The 18,948-nt window shown below is 49.2% G+C and overlaps 1 protein-coding gene across 2 annotated transcripts in view; it reads right to left on the bottom strand.

Moving 5' to 3' along the window:
• PITPNM1 (phosphatidylinositol transfer protein membrane associated 1) overlaps positions 1-18,948 on the bottom strand; it is a 297,695-nt gene that overhangs the window by 78,225 nt on the left and 200,522 nt on the right. For both annotated transcript variants that reach the window (XM_086953244.1, XM_086953245.1), the window contains exon 14: positions 12,269-12,501. In XM_086953244.1, coding sequence (XP_086809370.1) covers positions 12,269-12,501 — 233 coding nt within the window. The remainder of the gene's footprint in view (positions 1-12,268; positions 12,502-18,948) is intronic.

Genomic DNA, 18,948 nt, shown 5'->3' with positions numbered 1-18,948 from the left:
CCCATTCAGAGAGAGGATTTATCTGAGAACTTCTTTGTACAGCAGGAGCTCAGAGTCTTCTTCGAGATGTCTGCTTGTTTCATCCATCTTTGTGTTTTTTGGGGCCTGGAGGTGTAACACAGGTTAAGGTAGAACAAATACCTGATACATTTGAGCCACCTCAGAGAGTTCTAGAAGTCTAATCATCTTCTTCGTTCAAATGATACATTATTGTAGCAATCACACCTTCTTGTAGTACAGCCTGCTAATCCTAATGGAATTCATTGTCCGATGGCATCGGTCACAATCTATTGCATGACCAGGTGCTCCTGGAAGGAATCTATTGCATGACCAGGTGCTCCTGGAAGGAAACTTTCATCACACAAGGTTCAGAGAGGATACAATGTAAATAATTCTCAGCAGACGCAGCCAGGCTGGAAATGCCATGTGCCCCCACCCTTCTAATGAGCTTCTTTCGCTGTCTGAAACCAACAAAAGAGTAAAGGTGTACGTAAAACAGTGTATGGGTAGAAATTGAGGCATAGTTACATTGGGCATGGCCGTGTGCAAGGAGCACAATAACTGTGGCTTAAAAGTTTCACACAAACAATCCTATTGTACTAGCAAATGCTGCCTTTGTTCACCTGGAGCCCCCCTTCCACCATATGACCTGGGTGTAAATGAGGTGCTGGGAATAGCCCATCCACCAAAGATAATTCACAAGCCCTTTCAAAGAGGGACTCCCTTACAGCTGTGCTCCTCCATGGCATCCCTAGTGTTTCCCGGGTCATTCTTGGTCCTCTACGATGGGCCTCTCGCTGTGTGAGTGCTCGAACCTTAACACTGGCTAGCTGTTCCTTCACCAGACATTTAAGTAACAAACTGGCATCATGAGCCCCTTCTCACAGTTGCACAGAAATCCTGTAGTGTACAGGTGAGGTTCTACGGGTCGACCATCTAGATCACAGATCATTTTTACCCCGGGACAGCTTGTTAGGGTCTGTATGTGTGAGGGGAGAAGAAGAGAGCTGTGTACCGGCTCCCCAGCACATGAACCTTTTCTTCTGCCGTCATCAATCAACATATGTGAGGCTAACTCAACACGTCCTTCCAGTCTCCGATTTTCAAGCACCGCTGGCCTGTGAGGTTCTGTTGACAAAGTTCTTTGAAGAGTTTTGAATGCAGATTTGATGCTAAGTGGTACATTCATGTTGACAGCCTTGAGGGTGAAGCGTGAGAAGACAGCGAGGCCATCTATTTCAAGGGGGTCCATGGTGGAGAAAGACGCCTCAAAATTGAATGGTTTGCCAGCAACAACACCACAACTTACACCAACAGCCCTGCTTACTTGAGGGACCCTGGGGGAGATGGAGTGGGTCTGAAGTTTCCAGGCAGAGGAAGCCCATCTGTGGCTCTTTTTCTGGGCTGAGAGCCTGATACAGAAGGTTACTTCATCTTGCTAAGAAACTGAGCCTTCCCGCAAGTACCATCTGTTGTTTATCTTCCTAAATGACATGTACATTTCTTAGTGGTATGAGAGACTGGAAGATCAACCACACAAACTGTGTACTCGCCTTGCAAAAACTTTTTATCACCCCAGGGACACTGCGGTTATGGTGGTTGATAACAGATGATGAAAGACTTCTCAGTAAAATATTTTACCTTCTTCCCTCATAAGATGTGAAAGACAAGAGTGAAGTTTTAGGAAGTCAAATGAGTCAACATCCTGCTTCAAAAGGATTTTGTGAGAGAAAATAATGTTAAATACACCACAGCTCTTTTTAGGGTAGCAGTGTACAATAAAGTGGAAAATTAACTACCCTAAGTGGCACTGCCCTGTAAGTATTCTGCGACCGAGAGTTCACAAATTAGTTATCTCTAGGTTAGAGACAATCACCCCATAGAGGGTTTCAAGCTTTGGGGCCTTTCACCAAAATGTGTGTTTAATTTAGAAATATGAATTCTCATTGGATATATAAAAAGGGCAATAACGTTTGCTTTCTGGGGCATGCTTCCTTTAGGATTGCATTTTCAGAAATACATTTCTGTCTCTTAAATTGTGATCTGTGATCCTATACGGTGGTAAAGATAGTCTGTTTCTGACAATAATGACAGCCCAACTACGGATATCTTCTGAGGCAGCTGAATTCTGATGTCAGGCCACTGAAGACCATTAATCGTCAGAGCTTGTAAATTAAAATTAAATTGATACTTGTATAGCGCACTACTCACCCGCAAGGGTCTCAAGGCGCTTGTACGAATACTACTGTGGAACCCGTCCTGGCTTTTCCTGTGAGGCGTCCACTCCTGGGCACCCCCGAGGTGGAGGCTAGGCATCCTTAGCGTTGTGGGGGCCGTTGTGGAGATTAAGCAAGCTATTGCCCAGAGTTACAGAGTGGGACTTCATGATTGGAATAGGCACTGAGGCGAGAATTATTAGGTCCGTGGAATTTTGAGCCCAAGACCCGCCGAGGCGGGGAATTGAACCCTGGTCCCGGGCTAGACCTCTGCATCAGGGTCTGCCGCTCTAATCATTGAGCCACACTTCTCCAGCTTGAGCTGAAAAGGAATCTCAAATAATGAATATGATCAGAAATACAGACTCTGCAGGGATTTCAAGGAGAGTGGGGGCAAGGTCAGCTCTTCAGCTATCCTTCGATAGTGAGGTCTGTAGCTCCTGCGTTCTCTGACAAGAGAGATCTGAAACATGTACTAGAGTCTTATATATTCACAAAGGAGCTGAGGAACCGCAAGCCCACATTTACTGAGAAAAAAAAGGCACAAACAATGCCTGAAGCTGCAAAAGGGTCTGTGGGGTGAATCACAAATATCCAACATCTACACAGTAACGAGAAGGGACTCATGAGAGAAGCTAACAGGTGCTTAAAAGAAGTGAGCAACTCGCAGGTCTGGTCAAAGTTCAAATTGAACCTATTTAATACGCGGAAAAAATGTGATGGGCGGTAATTTGCCACTCTGGAAATCTCAGGTCTGAAATAAGGGGGACTGAAACCTCAGCCAAAAATTATAAACCATTTAGAAAGAGGCAAATGGCAATGAACCTTAAGAAAGATTTTGCTGAATAAGTGATTTCTGGATAAATATAATGATAAAAAGGATTTTTTTGTTAGTTTTGAACTTAGTTGTTTCTGGGTGAGGAAAGGAAAGGTTTCATACAAACCCAAAGTGGTCATTGCAACTGAAATGTACTTGGGATCTTACTTACTACTCTTTTTTCATCAATATGAACATGTGGCACTCACTATGGATAACCTTTTGGAGGACAAGATGTGGGCTACTGAGTCTCATTTATTGATGATCAGGCTTTATATATTTTATTGTAATTATATGTACAATATCTTAGTGATATTTCCCCTCTATTTTTTGCAGCCTTGAAAAAGTCTCTTAGGAGGAAGCATGCGTTAGCGGTATGGATATGGTTAAATCGAATACAGACTTATGAAATACTTGTTTTTGAAACTTTTATTGCAACGCTGTCATTTGAGTGCTCTGGTGTTGTCTTTATGTTATGTTTGTCTGCTTTAATGACTCCCCTTAGTAGCAGGGGGGCTCTTGTTCGGACAACGTAGCAACACCAACATTTACCTTTTGCATTAGGGGTTCTATTCACAAAGACCCCAATTACAATTTCTCGGTGTGCAGCAGTTTATTCACGGCTAACAACCTTTTCTAATTGCAACTAAAATGTGGCATGATTTAGAGGCTATAGCTGCATTCCGAACATAAATATGATTTTTCGTGGGGGGGCGGAGCTTGCCGGCGTCCATGAAAGACGTGTGAGCGCTGAGGTCCTCGCCTGAGCCCCGTTAAAATCCGTCAAACTTATCCTTTCGGCACCCAACTAGCTCTAAAAGTTGGTGTGAACTCCCAAACTACGCTCCAGTCCACTTGGAGCTCTTTGTCCCGCTGAAAATCGGTGCTGTGGAGCTTTGTTGGTCGGGAGACCTTGCCAGGGCGGACCAGGCCGGCATCCACGGACTTTCCTGCTGGGCTGCCTGGGTTACGTCACGCTACGTGCGGCGTGGCGCGCTGAAGTGGGACCGGTGCGACAGACCTGGGCCAGGCACGGGTGACTGTGCAGTACTGACACGAACTGCTCTCCGGTGGAGGTGGGACAGATTGGCGATCGGCTGAGCGGAGACCGAGGTGCCTAGCGAGGTGGTGTTTGCAGCGGTGCTAGCGGTCTGGGACGGCGATCGGCTGCTTGCCCCCCCTTGGGGAGATATCCTGTTGCCCCGCTGCCCACGGACGGGCGCCGTGTCAAGGGTGTGGTGTGGTCCAGGACGGCGGTGGCCCTCTGTACAGCGTGGTGGAAAGGGGGTGCTTTCGCAGTGGAAGACTCTGGCGGTTGGGCCTACTCTCACAGTCCTGCGCACGGCCGCCATTTTGGGCACAATTTCTTGCTGTGCAACACACTGCTATTTGGCGCTAACTGGCTGAGCTGCTCCTGTTGTCGCCACTGGCTCCCCCCTGCTGTACACTGCACTCGGCTGAGCAGCTCACCTTGATGTCTACGAGGAACGCCATGGGGAAAGGCGACAGGACACAAACCAAACTAACGTTTGACCAACGTAAGGCGAAGGGGACTGAGGGGACGGCCCCTGAAACTTCGCCGCGCACTGCTGCCCCGGACAGTTCACTGTGTGCGGATGTCCGTGAAATGCTGGTAAAGATGGAAAAAGGCCTACAGGACAGTATGGCGTCGATTGGTACTAAACTTGATGCCCTGACATATCGCATGGATCGCATGTCTGAAAGGGTCGACAAGCATGCAGAACGGCTCGACATGGTGGAACGACGCCTGACGGAGGCAGAGGAGGCACAGTCGGAATGGGACAAAGATCGCAAACAGTTTGGCAGACTCCTGCAGGTTATTCAGGACAAGACTGAGGACTTGGAGGCGCCTTCTCGGCGCTCCAACGTTCGCATCACTGGGGTGGCGGAGACCACACAAACTGGCAAAATGGAGCTATTTGTTGAAAAGTTACTGCGGGCACTGCTGGGGGACGACGTCTTCTCCCCTAGGTTCATCGTAGAAAGGGCCCATCACACATTAGGGCCGAAGCCACAACCGGGAGTGCCCCCGCGGCCGATTATAGCGAAGCTACTGAACTACCATGACAGGGATCTAGCGCTTCGTCTGGCCAGAGAAAAAGGGGATCTGCAATATGAGGGTATGAATATTTTCCTATACCCGGACTTCACGGCAAAAGTGCAGGAGGAGAGGAAGCGCTTTGCTCCGTACAAAAAACAACTGAGAGACCTTGGGCTTGACTACGCCATGATGTACCCCGCGAAACTCCGTATCAATAGGCAGGGGCATTCACACTTCTTCACTGATCCTACGGAGCTGAAGAAGTCGCTGAAGGAGTGGGCTAAAGAACGGCGGAATAGTCAGAGGAGTCAACGGGAGGAAGCCGATGCCACCTCTAACCTGGAGGAGCAGGGGTGAATACAATAGCTGAGCTGGATCGCCCTAAGATGTTTCGCAGAGACGGAAGGGGGACTTGGACTACTTGTACGAACGCTTTGCGGGACAAGTGTGGCATGACGGACATTGGAACTCGGAGGGCGTGTGCAGACCCACTATGAGACAATTGCTGGGTGAGACCTTTCTGGTTAATATCCGCACTGCTTTGCCTGTTTAAGGGAGATTGATAGAAGTTGGGTCTGCTAAACACTCGCTTATGCGGATTGTACCCTCCCACAAGCGGGAGTTCACTTATTTGACTGTTAGACGGGACCGATCGAGGGTGCCGATTGCTATTAGGGGGCATGGTGGAGGAGTACCTAGGCATTGCAGTAACGGACTAGAGTTGAACTGTTGTTTGGCTGGGATCCTCTGCCCCTGCGCTTTCGGCTTTTGGCTCTGACAAGAGCCACATAAGGGTTTGTTGGGTTGGCTTGTTGTGTGGGGGGAGGATGGGTGGTATCGGGGTCTGTCTGACCTGGTTGGGGGTGGTCGGCTGTGGGTGGGGGGGTGGGTGCTCTTCTCTGAACAGGTCGGGTATGTTAAGTTGGAGCAGTTGGGATGTTTTTAGGCCTACTACGGGAATGTGTCTGCGATCCAATGTGTACGAGTTCACTAAACAGATCCTATTGGAATGGCAGGCACTGATGTTTTAGAGTTGGAGGGTGGCCCCAACTCTCTTAGAGTTCTAACCTGGAATGTGAGGGGGTTGAATGACTACAGCAAACTCCGGAAAGTGCTGAGCTATTTACAAAGACACAGTTGACCTTGCACTCCTGCAGGAGACACACCTTCCTCTTACCAACCCTATGCTGACGGCCAGAGGCCTGGGAGGCAATAGCGCGGCAGCAGGCTTCACCACGCATGCAAGGGGGGTGATTACGTGGACTAACCCTCAAGCACAGCTGAAGCTGCAGCAGATGATCGTGGACCCGGAGGGTCGTTATCTAATTGCACGCTGTGTTGGGAAAGGTCATGATTTAATTGTTGTAAATGTCTATGGCCCTAACTATGACACTCCTGCCTTTTACTCCTCCTTAGCGGATTTGTGCAGACAGTATGTGAGTTCAAGACTGTTATAGGGGGTGATTTCAATTTTGTGTTAAATCCGGAACTTGATAGGTCGGCTGGTGCAGCCCGCTGTCCGGCGGCCTCGGCGATACTTATGCAGACTGAAATGATAAAGCTTGATCTGGTGGATGTATGGCGCCATAGACACCCTGGGAGGGGGGGGGGGGTACAGACACTATTCGGCCTATCATAATATACATACGAGAATTGACTATTGGTTTGCGTCCCACTCTCTTCTCAACTCAGTGAAGGGGTGTGCGATACTGCCTCGTACGTTGTCGGAACACTCGCCATTACTGCTGCTGTTAGAAGCTCCGGCGAGGAGGATTCCCCCATTCACATGGAGGTTTCCCCCATATTCACTCCTAGATGAGGTCTTTAGAGGGAAGTTGGCTGAGGACATAGACACATACTTTGAGACAAATGTGGGGTCAGTGGATGGTGTTCAAACACTCTGGGACGCATTCAAAGTGTACATTCGTGGTATGACGATGGCTAAACACTCTGGGGTGCTCAGAGCTATTAGGCAGAGGCTGAAACACTTAGAGACGCAACTATCTGAGCTGGAACGACAATCTAGTCATGCAGGGAACACTGACGCTGAGGAACGGATTAAAACACTGGTAATAGAGTTTAACGAGGAAGCTGATAGAGAAGTACAGCACATGGGGAAGTATGCCACGGCGCGCACCTACAGGGAGAGGGATCCCCCTGGTTCGCTGCTGGCAAAACTCATGCGCAACAGCAGGCCGCAGTTGGTCGTTGAGGAATTAATTACATCCAATGGGGAGGTGGTCACTGAGGAGGGCGACATACTTGCAGAATTCCAAGATTACTATACCAAGCTCTATCCATCACGGTCTGGCCAGCTCGAGGAGGAAATAGATGACTATCTTAGTTATATCAATATGCCCTTCCTCGCCAATTTTCAGAGGGAATTTCTTATGATGCCAATTCAGAAGGAAGAGATCTTGGAGGCACTTGAGGGAATGAGATCGGGCAGCGCTCCAGGTGCTGATGGGCTTACAGTGGCCTTCTACAAGGCTTTCCAAGATAAGCTTATTCCACACTTAATGTCTCTCTTCGACGATATTTGCCAACAGGGCAGCATGCCAAAGTCTATGAGGGAGGTGCTCCTTATCACGATACCGAAACCGGGGAAACCCCCCAATGAATGTGGTTCGTACAGGCCGCTCTCCCTGATAAATGTTGATGCCAAATTATATGCGAAGGTTCTGGCTGCGCGGCTTGCCATTCTGGTCCCCGAGCTAGTTGCCCCGGAGCAGGCCGGCTTTGTCCCTGCGAGGAATTTGACGTATAATATTCCCACAGTGTTAGGCACAATACAACACGTACGGCAGGAATATAGGGCAGTCGCTATATTCTTGGACATGCAAAAAGCGTTTGACTCGTTTGAATGGCCGTTCATGCTCAGGGTTCTGAGAAAGTACGGACTGGGTGAACCGTTCTTGCAGATGTTGGGGGCCCTATATTACAAACCGTCGGCTAGACTGAAACTAGGGAATATGGTCACAGCCCCGATAGCGATCAGTAGGGGCACTAGGCAGGGCTGCCCCCTTTCCCCTCTTTTGTATGCCCTGGTAGCGGAACCACTGGAGTGCACGATCAGAGAATATCATGGGTTCGAGGGAATCAACTTCCCCACCTACAAGATTGGCATATCTACGTATGGCGATGATACGCTGTTGTACGTTAGGGAGCCGGAGGAGAACCTGGCGTCTGTATTGAGGGAGGTGGTGAGATTCGGCGCACTGTCTGGCCTGCGAGTCAACTGGGACAAATCAGTAGCACTTCCCCTGACTCCGGTGACCCACCAGTTTGACTCGGAGTACCCACTACAGTGGACCACGGACTCCATACGCTATCTCGGGATTCGCTTGCATACTGACCCAGAGATACTGGTGCGTGAGAACTATGGGGTGGCGTACACTAAACTTGTGGATGACGTGGAGGTGTGGTGCAGGCTTCCGTTGTCTCTGATGGGAAGAATAGCGATAATGAAGATGGTGGTCCTGCCTAGGTTCCTCTTCCTCTTCACCAACATTCCGGTGGTGCTGTCTAGGGCCTTTTTCCGGCAGCTCACGCAGACACTTATCAGACTTGCGTGGGGAGGTAAACAGCCCAGGGTCCAATGGCAGACTTTAATGCTCCCCTAAGACCGGGGGGGACTCGGGCCCCTGACTTGAAGCGATACTACAGAATAGCGCAGGCGGCACACCTTCACACCTGGATCCACGGGAGTCCCGATATCCAGCACATGAAACTAGAGCGGCTGTTTGCGGACCCCATTCCTCTCCCAGCTACGATATGCCGCCAAGTTGAGCTAAGGACTGGAATTTTGGACTCTATAGCGTCTACGAATCACGCCTGGCATGAGCTGGTCCGCACGCGGGAAAGTGTGCTACTGTACTCACCCCTCATGCATGTGGAATGGGCGGTGTGGCTTGCCCCGTTGACGGAGAAGGGGGTACTTAAGGCACTACATGAACTAGGCATAGATAAGATGGGGGATCTCTTCTTGAATGGCACGGTGAAGACTCTCCAACAGGTACTACAGTCCCAGTCCGGGGAGTCGCTGTTGCACAGTTTTCAATACCACAGGGTCCGCAGTGCACTTCAAGAGTTGCTTGGACCGGAATTGGCGGAACCCCCGGAAGTGCTGGAACTCACTTATGTGATCAAAACTCCATCGTCCAGCAAATTAGTCACAAACCTCAAAAAACTGGGGGACCGGCACATGCAATGCTCGATCTCCAAAGCCAGACTGGCTTGGCAGTGTGATTTACAGCTGACGATTACCGATGAGATGTGGCAATACTGCTGCACAAACACCAGAAAGGTGTCTCTCAATAGCCGGCATAGGCTGGTACATTTCAAATACCTACAGCGTGTCTATTACACACCGGAGAGGTTGCACAGGTATGGATTGAGGGGCTCGGCTGAGTGCGAGAGGGGCCGCCTTCCGTCGGCGGACTTTCTCCATATGGCTTGGTCTTGCCCTGGAGTTTATAAATTCTGGCAGGGGGTTTTCACTGAACTGAGTCTGATGTTGGGCGTGGACATCCCACCATGTCCGACCCTGGCACTGCTGGGCTACTCCAAGACACTGCCGGTAGCCTTGAGGCGCCTGGCGAATATAGCCTTGCTGACTGCTAAGCGCCTGGTGGCTATATGTTGGATGAGAGGGCCGATACCGACCCTAAAAAGGTGGGCGGCGGACTTACTATACTGCTGCACGAAGTCGGAGACGTACAACCAGCTGCTGCCTCCGAAAAATCGGCCCAAGAACTTCTGGGGGTTATATAGGACCTATTTGTGCGCTAAGGATAATGGGGAGTCGGACCCGGAGAGGGAGGAGATGGGTGAGGTACAGGAGGAGGAGCCAGAGTCTTTGGAGAGGGACGTTCTGCACACCTAGCTATGGCACGGTAAGGAGAGGGAGTTCAGGTTCTCCAGGGCTGTAGATGGCACTGAGTGGGGTGGCCGGGGCCAAGGGGTGTGGCACACGAAACCGGCAGCTGGTGGTCATGGTCATTGGGGTCACTTTCATACACGTGGGTATGTAGGATCTGTAACTGTAGGGTATACTATTGGTCATTAGACAATCAACGATAACACAAGTGGTTAGGTAGGCACATGTTAGTGTGGGCTGGTTGTTGGGGGGGTTAGGTTAATGATAGGAATCACTGTACTGTTACATGGAGTACGCTGAGTTTTAGCGTGAGGACTTGGTATGCACAGACGCACTATCTGAACCAAAGCAACACCATGTCATGCGGTCCTGGGCTGTACTGCGCGACACGCGTTTTCCATATTGGCTAGATGGCAGTGCTATGCATGCATAATACTGTTTTCTTTTACGCCGCCAGGCCCCCGGGATGCTGGCACTGAGGCTGTGTATACTGTTTTTTGAGACCTAGAGTGAATGCCACCTACTGTTGCCGCCGGCCTCCTGGTTGTGGGCGTTGCGTGCTGTGTGTACATTTAATATGCAATAAAGTACAAATTTAATTTTAAAAAAAATATGATTTTTCGTGAGATTGGTTTAAATACATAAAACAAGTATATTTTAATCCAATTACTATTTGACGCAGAGACTAGGGTTATTAAAGCAACATCCTCATCTAGTGGAACTGGAATCGCCCAAGGAGCACAAATAAGTAGTCAGTATGCAGATAGCAATTGTCCATGCCTTGCCACAGGGTTAGTCTACAGCTGACAAAGCGCTATGAGGAATAGGACACACCTTGGGTACTTAAAGGGGGACGGGCTAGATTATAGGTCTTGCTGTCCTTTATGTCTGCATCGTGATGAATCCTGCAAGTGAAGTGTATCCCTACATACCCTGGGAACCATGATCAAAGCTCACTTCCATGTCAACACAAGATGATGAACTATAGTAACTCTCCTTACTTTAACACTCTATTTTCGTCTGCGTGCTATCAGTCTTTTATTTCAGTATGCTTATGGTGGGTCCTATTCAGAAAGACCCTCCACTGTTGTGGCGGAGGCTCCGCAGTCGTGGCGGGATCTCCGCAGTCGTGGCGGTATCTCCGCAGTCGTGGCGGTATCTCCGCAGTCGTGGCGGGATCTCCGCAGTCGTGGTGGGATCTCTGCAATGACAAACTGCAGTGCGGAGATCCTGCCAGAGTGTAGAGATCCCATGACGAGTGCAGAGATAGTGCCACGAGGGCAGAGATCACACGACGAGCACAGATATCACACCACGAGCGCAGAGTTCCCGCCACGAGCGCAGAGTTCCCGCCGCAAGTGCAGAGTTCCCGCCGCAAGTGCAGAGTTCCCGCCGCAAGTGCAGAGTTCCCGCCGCAAGTGCAGAGTTCCCGCCGCAAGTGCAGAGTTCCCGCCACAAGTGCAGAGTTCCCGCCACAAGTGCAGAGTTCCCGCCACAAGTGCAGAGTTCCCGCCACAAGTGCAGAGTTCCCACCACAAGTGCAGAGTTCCCACCACAAGTGCAGAGTTCCCGCCACAAGTGCAGAGTTCCCGCCACAAGTGCAGAGTTCCCGCCACAAGTGCAGAGTTCCCGCCACAAGCGCAGAGTTCCCGCCACAAGCGCAGAGTTCCCGCCACAAGCGCAGAGTTCCCGCCACAAGCGCAGAGTTCCCGCCACAAGCGCAGAGTTCCCGCCACAAGCGCAGAGTTCCCGCCACAAGCGCAGAGTCCCCGCCACAAGTGCAGAGTTCCCGCCACAAGGGCAGAGTTCCTGCCACGAGAGAGGAGCCTCCGTCCTGACTGTGGAGGCTCTTTGTGAATCGAGCACAGAGATCCCACCACGAGCACAGAGATCCCACCACGAGCGCAGCGATTCCACCACAACCGCAGAGATCCTGCCACGAGTGCAGAGGTTCCACCACAAGCGCAGAGATCCCACCACGAGTGCGGAGTTCCTGCCACGAGTGTGGAGATCCCGCCACAAGTGCTGAGATCCCGCCACGAGTGCGGAGATCCTGCCACAAGTGCAGAGTTCCCGACATGAGAGAGGAGCCTCCGCCATGACTGTGGAGGGTCTTTGTGAATCGGGCCCAGTGTATCACGTTAGTAAGAGGTAGCGCAACAGAACAACTTAGCTTTAGTAAAAACCTAATGCAGTCCAGGTGTGCTGCAACATCTGGTGTACAATCTTTCATTGATGCACGTCACAGGTATGCTATTTAACCCCAAAACAAACATGTAGAAACCAAATCCTACCGTCCACAGTGGGCATGACAGTCTTCCTAAGAGCCAGCACAAGTCCCAAGGGGGAGCCGAACAGGAACAGACCCGACACCTTGAAGTCTAGTTTGCTGGTGGCTTCGCCCAGGTCGACTGATGCCGTGGCTGTAGTCGGGGAGATGCTGGTGGGAGATGGTGTGCCAGGAGGCACCGGGGAGCTGCTGGATCGCCGGGAGTCGGGCTCTGTTTTAGGACCACCGGCCTGGAGGCTGCGAGAGGAGGTGTGGGATTGAAGAGAGAGAAAAGAGTTAGGAGAAAATTAGAGTAGGCCACTGACATGAAACTGCCTGGTCTTCTGCTCCAGCAGTGTGATCCTTCCTATACCACATACAATGCACTGCAATGCCCACAAACCTTCACATTAAATCCCAGACCCCTGCACCTCACTTGCTGTGTCATATTTCACTCAAACTCATATCTTGCACAGGCTCACATAACGCCTCCTTCGCAACTTATCATAGTAGACCCTTTTACACCTCAATTCCTCTACCAACCTTAACTTTAAATCACAGTGGAAACAAAGACTTGAACTTCATTTAGCATACCTCACTACAGACTGAGAGTTACTTATTGCACCTCACCTACTGCATCACACCTCTAACCGCATCGTGGCAGAGCCCCTCTCACATACTGTAGCCTTCCTTACTCCAGGGCACAGCAGACAGTCTCTCAAAGGTATAGTTGTGACAGCTAATACCTCCCAGTACTACTGATAATCACCCTGGCTGGGAATGCATTACATCTTCTTGCACCCACCAGTTCTTCAGCTTGTCCTCACAGCCATTCTCCGGATTTCATCCTGGAGTAATCCGCCCTGCTATTTAATATCAACAAGAGAGGTAGGGTGTAGACACTCCTGTACCCCGATAATGTATACTGTAAACAACGGAGTGACTAAGGTGCAAAAGAAAAGTGACAATCGTGATAGGTTCAAAGATTTATGAAATAACGCTTCACTGTATACTGCACGCGTGATCAATGCTCACACACGTGCAGTAAGTACAGCGGGGCAGTCTCAAAGTCCCTAAGGGGGCCCGGGCGACTGTCTTCAACTAGAAGAAAGTCAGGGCGTTCGCTGGTCACCCTGTAGTGGCTGGAGGGAGAGAACCGTAATTCTTAGAAGGACCCTCACTCACCACTAGTTGGTGACATGCTTCATCATCGGGTCCCCGCTGGGGTGACCGAATGCCTCCCCAGCGTGCTACGACGCCTGATTACAGCGGAGCAGGATGTGGTGGGTGCAACAGTGCCCAAATTAGGAAGTGACTAAACGTGATAGTGAAAAAGTGTATTTAACAATTAAAAAATGCAAAGGTTGTGCCTTTAGAAATTTTTTTTAATAATGGCCAACCCGCATTAGTTAAAAACAAGGTGAGCGGACTCCCCAGGTTCTTAATTAAGGAACCGGAATCCTAAGTCAGAAGTAAAATTTGGTCGACATGTTTCAGCTGTTTAAGTTGCATGTAGCTCAGCTTTCTTCAGGACCTAAACCAAAAGTCCTCCGGTGGTGTGCACGCTCTAAGGTGCACCCTCCCGTGAGGCTCTAAGTGTGAAAACATTTTTACAGTGTCAAAGGACGGAGAACATTCCATCAACACCGCACTACTCACTCTGGTAGGGGTGTGTTAAAAAGGGAACTTCCTGAAGGAACTGATTGTGCCCCTTCGGAAACGACAGCGTGGGTTGACTTCACGCGGCGTTATTTTCCACGCCAGCGGCTCCCCTCCGTGTACCTACACGGACTGCAACCGTCCGTGTAGTTACACGGAGGGGAGCCGCTGGCGTGGAAAATAACGCCGCGTGAAGTCAACCCACGCGGTCGTTTCCGAAGGGGCACAATCTGTTCCTTCAGGAAGTTCCCTTTTTAACACACCCCTACCAGAGTGAGTAGTGCGGTGTTGATGGAATGTTCTCCGTCCTTTGACACTGTAAAAAAATTTTCACACTTAGAGCCTCACGGGAGGGTGCACCTTAGAGCGTGCACACCACCGGAGGACTTTTGGTTTAGGTCCTGAAGAAAGCTGAGCTACATGCAACTTAAACAGCTGAAACATGTCGACCAAATTTTACTTCTGATTTAGGATTCCGGTTCCTTAATTAAGAACCTGGGGAGTCCGCTCATCTTGTTTTTAACTAATGCGGGTTGGCCATTATTAAAATATTTTTCTAAAGGCACAACCTTTGCATTTTTTAATTGTTAAATACACTTTTTCACTATCACGTTTAGTCACTTCCTAATTTGGGCACTGTTGCACCCACCACATCCTGCTCCGCTGTAATCAGGCGTCGTAGCACGCGGTGGAGGCATTCGGTCACCCCAGCGGGGACCCGATGATGAAGCATGTCACCAACTAGTGGTGAGTGAGGGTCCTTCTAAGAATTAAGGTTCTCTCCCTCCACCCACTACAGGGTGACCAGCGAACGCCCTGACTTTCTTCTAGTTGAAGACAGTCGCCCGGGCCCCCTTAGGGACTTTGAGACTGCCCCGCTCTACTTACTGCACGCGTGTGAGCATTGATCACGCGTGCAGTATACAGTGAAGCGTTATTTCATAAATCTTTGAACCTATCACGATTGTCACTTTTCTTTTGCACCTTAGTCACTCCTTCGTTGTTTACAGTAATCCGCCCTGCACCAGAATCCAGTATTGGTCTCTCAAAACTGAACAACTCAGAAGCAACCCATGCCAGAATATTACAAGTACACACCAGTTGCAGATTCAACTGTCCAATCATCACTCATCACTGCAGGCACCTGCGAGCAGGTGCCTTCGCCAGCCTTGCAGTCCCTGGAACACTCCCCCAAAAATCTCCCTTCTGGCAACATTCAAGCCACCTAAAGAGAGTATGCGAACAACATATAATGCATTTGAAAATGGGGGGAAGATATTGAAAGAATGCTACAATTATTTTATGTTTTCAGTCCACTCCTCATGTCTGTATCTGCTCATGGAAAATCTGGGTGAAACATCCGGTGTATGGTGTGGTACCGCAACCTGCTCCAGGTAGGAAGCAAACATGAATGGGTCTCCTTCAGCTAGTCTTCTCTCTGGTTCTCCTATTCGGGGGCCTCCTGGGAATATCACTTATCCGAGTGAGAGTCTGACAATCGGGGGGTTGCAGCCAGCTCCTCGATCCGTTCATCTCTCTGCACAAGTGTCTCTCTAGGATTGGTGGTCTTCATGGGAGATGTAACTTATACTTCGCCTTCTGCCAATGATTGGCCAATTATTTTCTTCAGTCTAATACGTTTGGTCTACCATCGGGTCAAAATGGGATAGGGTACTCTCTCACAATGGGGACCCTTTCCCCCTTGGGGCAAGCCAGGAGTGGAAACATTGACAGGATAGTGTCTTTGCTCTCCTTGCACCGCGACCATCACTCCTGGGATGACCAATCATCAGCAGTGTCTTGCTTCTCCATCTCTCTTCTGGAGGACTCCACTCCCCTCATTGACATGTAATTTAGCAATAAGCGCTTAGCTTCACCTCAAGACCTGAAAACACCCAGTTACTGGCATGTTTATCATCCATCTCCGTACCAGGTGCAGTTGGTTTGCATCCTGGATTGACCGCAGATTGGTTTCCTTGACGGTGGCTTGAAGATAGGCTGGACACAAAAGTTCCTCTATGCCTTCCCAAAAACTCCTCTAGCCATGCAAGATCAGAGACTGCTCAGGAAGCAAATTCTTGCTGGAGACCCCTGGTTCTCTTCGCTCTGCAGAAGAAGAATCTTCTGGTGGGAGGGAGAGTTACACACCTCTCTCTACTATCACTCTTCTACAGAGGCTGTATCCTGAAGAGTTTGCCTTTGGCCACATTAGACTTTCTTCAGAGAACCCGAGGTTTTGAACAAAAAATCTTCAACAAAAGCACAATTCTGGGGGTAGTGGCCAAGACTGTGGCTTTGGCCCATGCGCACGAACATCAAAATGCACACCTGCTTGTTGGACGATGTCATATGAATGTCAAGAAAAGTGGGCACTAAAAAGTCAAGGTAGACCCCTGGAAAATCTACTGGCAGCAGTCTGGATCTTACTGAAACAAGAAAATCTATCAGCAGTGCCAATGACACTTTTAAATGAGCACTGTCCCAATGAACCTATTCCCCTTCAGTAGCCACCCTGCAGTATTACAGGCTTCTCAATCTGTTTCAAGTCAGGTTGAGGCGCACACTATTTAAGCCCCTGTGCTGCTAGGACTTAATGCTTCTCTCTTGCAAGATCACATTCCAAGCACATGAGTCAGCTGCAGTAGTTCCTATGTGCTTCGGAACCATAATCTATATTTCACATAGATCACATTATGCTTTTAGTCACAAGCAACTAAGGAACCTCTATGCTGCTTGACACAACACGATACATGCTTACAGTGAAAGAACCAGGGCTGTGCCTTCTACTGACCAGGAATTGATAACCAAGGCAATGTTGGTGGCAGTGTGTTGTCCAAGGCCACAACTGCTGGAAGGATCACATCTGCACCACCTTTCTTGTAAACAACATGGAGAACAGACCTCCCCATCTTCCGTCTGAGAACTCTCCAACAGAGCTAAGATGGCTTGGGCAAAAAACTCCAGGAACGTCGAATTTAGAGTACTGTGTAAGGCAGCAGCATTGCAACCACACACAAACCCTCCGGCGAAAAGCTCAATTTGGCCAAGAGTTTACGCAGACTCTAGTCATGGAGGGTTAAACTACCAATGCAGCATTCTTCTCCTCTCTGTTTTCTAAGGTGTTGAGGTTGAGAACGAGACCCAGCCCAGGGTAGGGAAATAAGAAAAAGTTACCCGTTTGATTTCCACATTGATTCAAGTTTATCAACCCTGTCTCATTATCACAAACCTCCCTCTAATCCTTCAACATTAAAATAGGATTAGATCATAGTTTTTCATTATTGCAACTTGTGCAGGTGCACATCAGATCCGGGAAGGAACCATGACTGTGCAAGATATGTAAAAATGTCCATGTTAGGGGACAAGCAAATCTCTATTCAATAGCCAAGGTATCTCTCTAACATTCCTCCATCCTGGCAGACACCAAAGGGAGCCGGGAGGAGACAATGGCACAGGTACCTTTAAAGATTGTTTTTGTGGGGCTGCAACCCTTTCAATGGAATCTCGCACCTCTTCTTTGCAATAGCTCTAGAGAGTTGTAAAACTTGTTGCCTATAGAACAGATGATTTCTTTTCATCAGTTTACCATCACACCTTTAAAGCCCTACGTTTTAGATCATGGTCAAAAACTGGGACTAGCCTTTTTCCCCTCACCTAGAAACCATACTCGACCTATTAATATAACTATTGAAAACTAAGAAATCAGGAAACACTGAAGAATGCATCTAACTTTAAATGGAAAATGTCAATACTCAAAGGATAAAAGTACCTAATGCTAACACTTCATGACAAACTTCCTTAGCTTACACCGTCTCTATAAAAAAGGACTTTCCTTGCTTACCATTACCATTCTGATCTTAGAATAGGAGGCTTCCTGGAGCAGAACTGCTCAACATAAGAGCTATGAGCACAGAGTCCATCAACCACTTCATTCGACTGTGCCCTGCACTGTTCGACCTTCACAAAAAACCCTGCACCTAATCTTGAACGGGGAACGCTGCAGGAAATAAATGGAGCTGTAGCACTAGGCTTCCCCTGTAAAACTCGCGGAACATAAGCAACCCAAGACAGAATTTGGCCCAGTTGGGCCTCTTCAGTTGGGTCAATGATTCCAGTAGCACAGCAAGCACAGGGCCCATGTCTGAGCACACCTTTGACCACCTAGGGCCTTACATCAAACACACAAACAGTGATGGAAGGAATGCTTGCAAAAGTCTAACCACTGGCAAACACTTGGGGTTGCATTCCAACCCATCGTTTTGATGGGTTGGACTGAAACCAGTCCTGGGTTACTTGTTTTCTGGTTTAGGGGAGGCCTGGCTCTGCAGTTTGGGCTGGACTGTTCCTATTGGAGCAGGGACATGACTGATTTGATCATGCAAGGTTCAAAGTGAGATTACAGGTCAAGCAAAAGAACAACGGGTAGGAATACTTGCTTGAACTCCGTCCTGCACATAGCGCTAGGCGCTGGAAGCCTGTAATCTACTCGTAATCTACTTTTAAAATTCCCGTTTATTTTACTTTTGCTCGGCGCTCGTTATCCCCTGGTTTTAATTAGCTAGAATATTGTTTAGAATTTACGAGGCCCCTACCTGTGCCCTTACACACGGATCGCACTGCTGCACTCTAAACTGGTCTGCATTCACCGCCATTCGGGCGGCCCGGTCCCCGCGCTCTGTTGATCTGGGACGCCATCTCGGGTGGGTGACTAACGCTACTCAGCCATTGGCTGAAGCTCACACGTGGGCTGATTAGAAGTTGTAATTGATGACAGTATTTAACCCAGGTAGGAGAGTTCCTCATTCTTGCTTGAACTCCGTCCTGCACATAGCGCTAGGCGCTGGAAGCCTGTAATCTACTCGTAATCTACTTTTAAAATTCCCGTTTATTTTACTTTTGCTCGGCGCTCGTTATCCCCTGGTTTTAATTAGCTAGAATATTGTTTAGAATTTACGAGGCCCCTACCTGTGCCCTTACACACGGATCGCACTGCTGCACTCTAAACTGGTCTGCATTCACCGCCATTCGGGCGGCCCGGTCCCCGCG

The sequence above is a fragment of the Lissotriton vulgaris genome, chromosome 1_2 (genome assembly GCF_964263255.1).
Source record: "Lissotriton vulgaris chromosome 1_2, aLisVul1.2, whole genome shotgun sequence".
In the NCBI taxonomy this organism is placed as follows: Eukaryota; Metazoa; Chordata; class Amphibia; order Caudata; family Salamandridae; genus Lissotriton; species Lissotriton vulgaris.
Note: the sequence above shows the minus strand (reverse complement) of the source record. Positions and strands in the feature narration are given on the sequence as shown.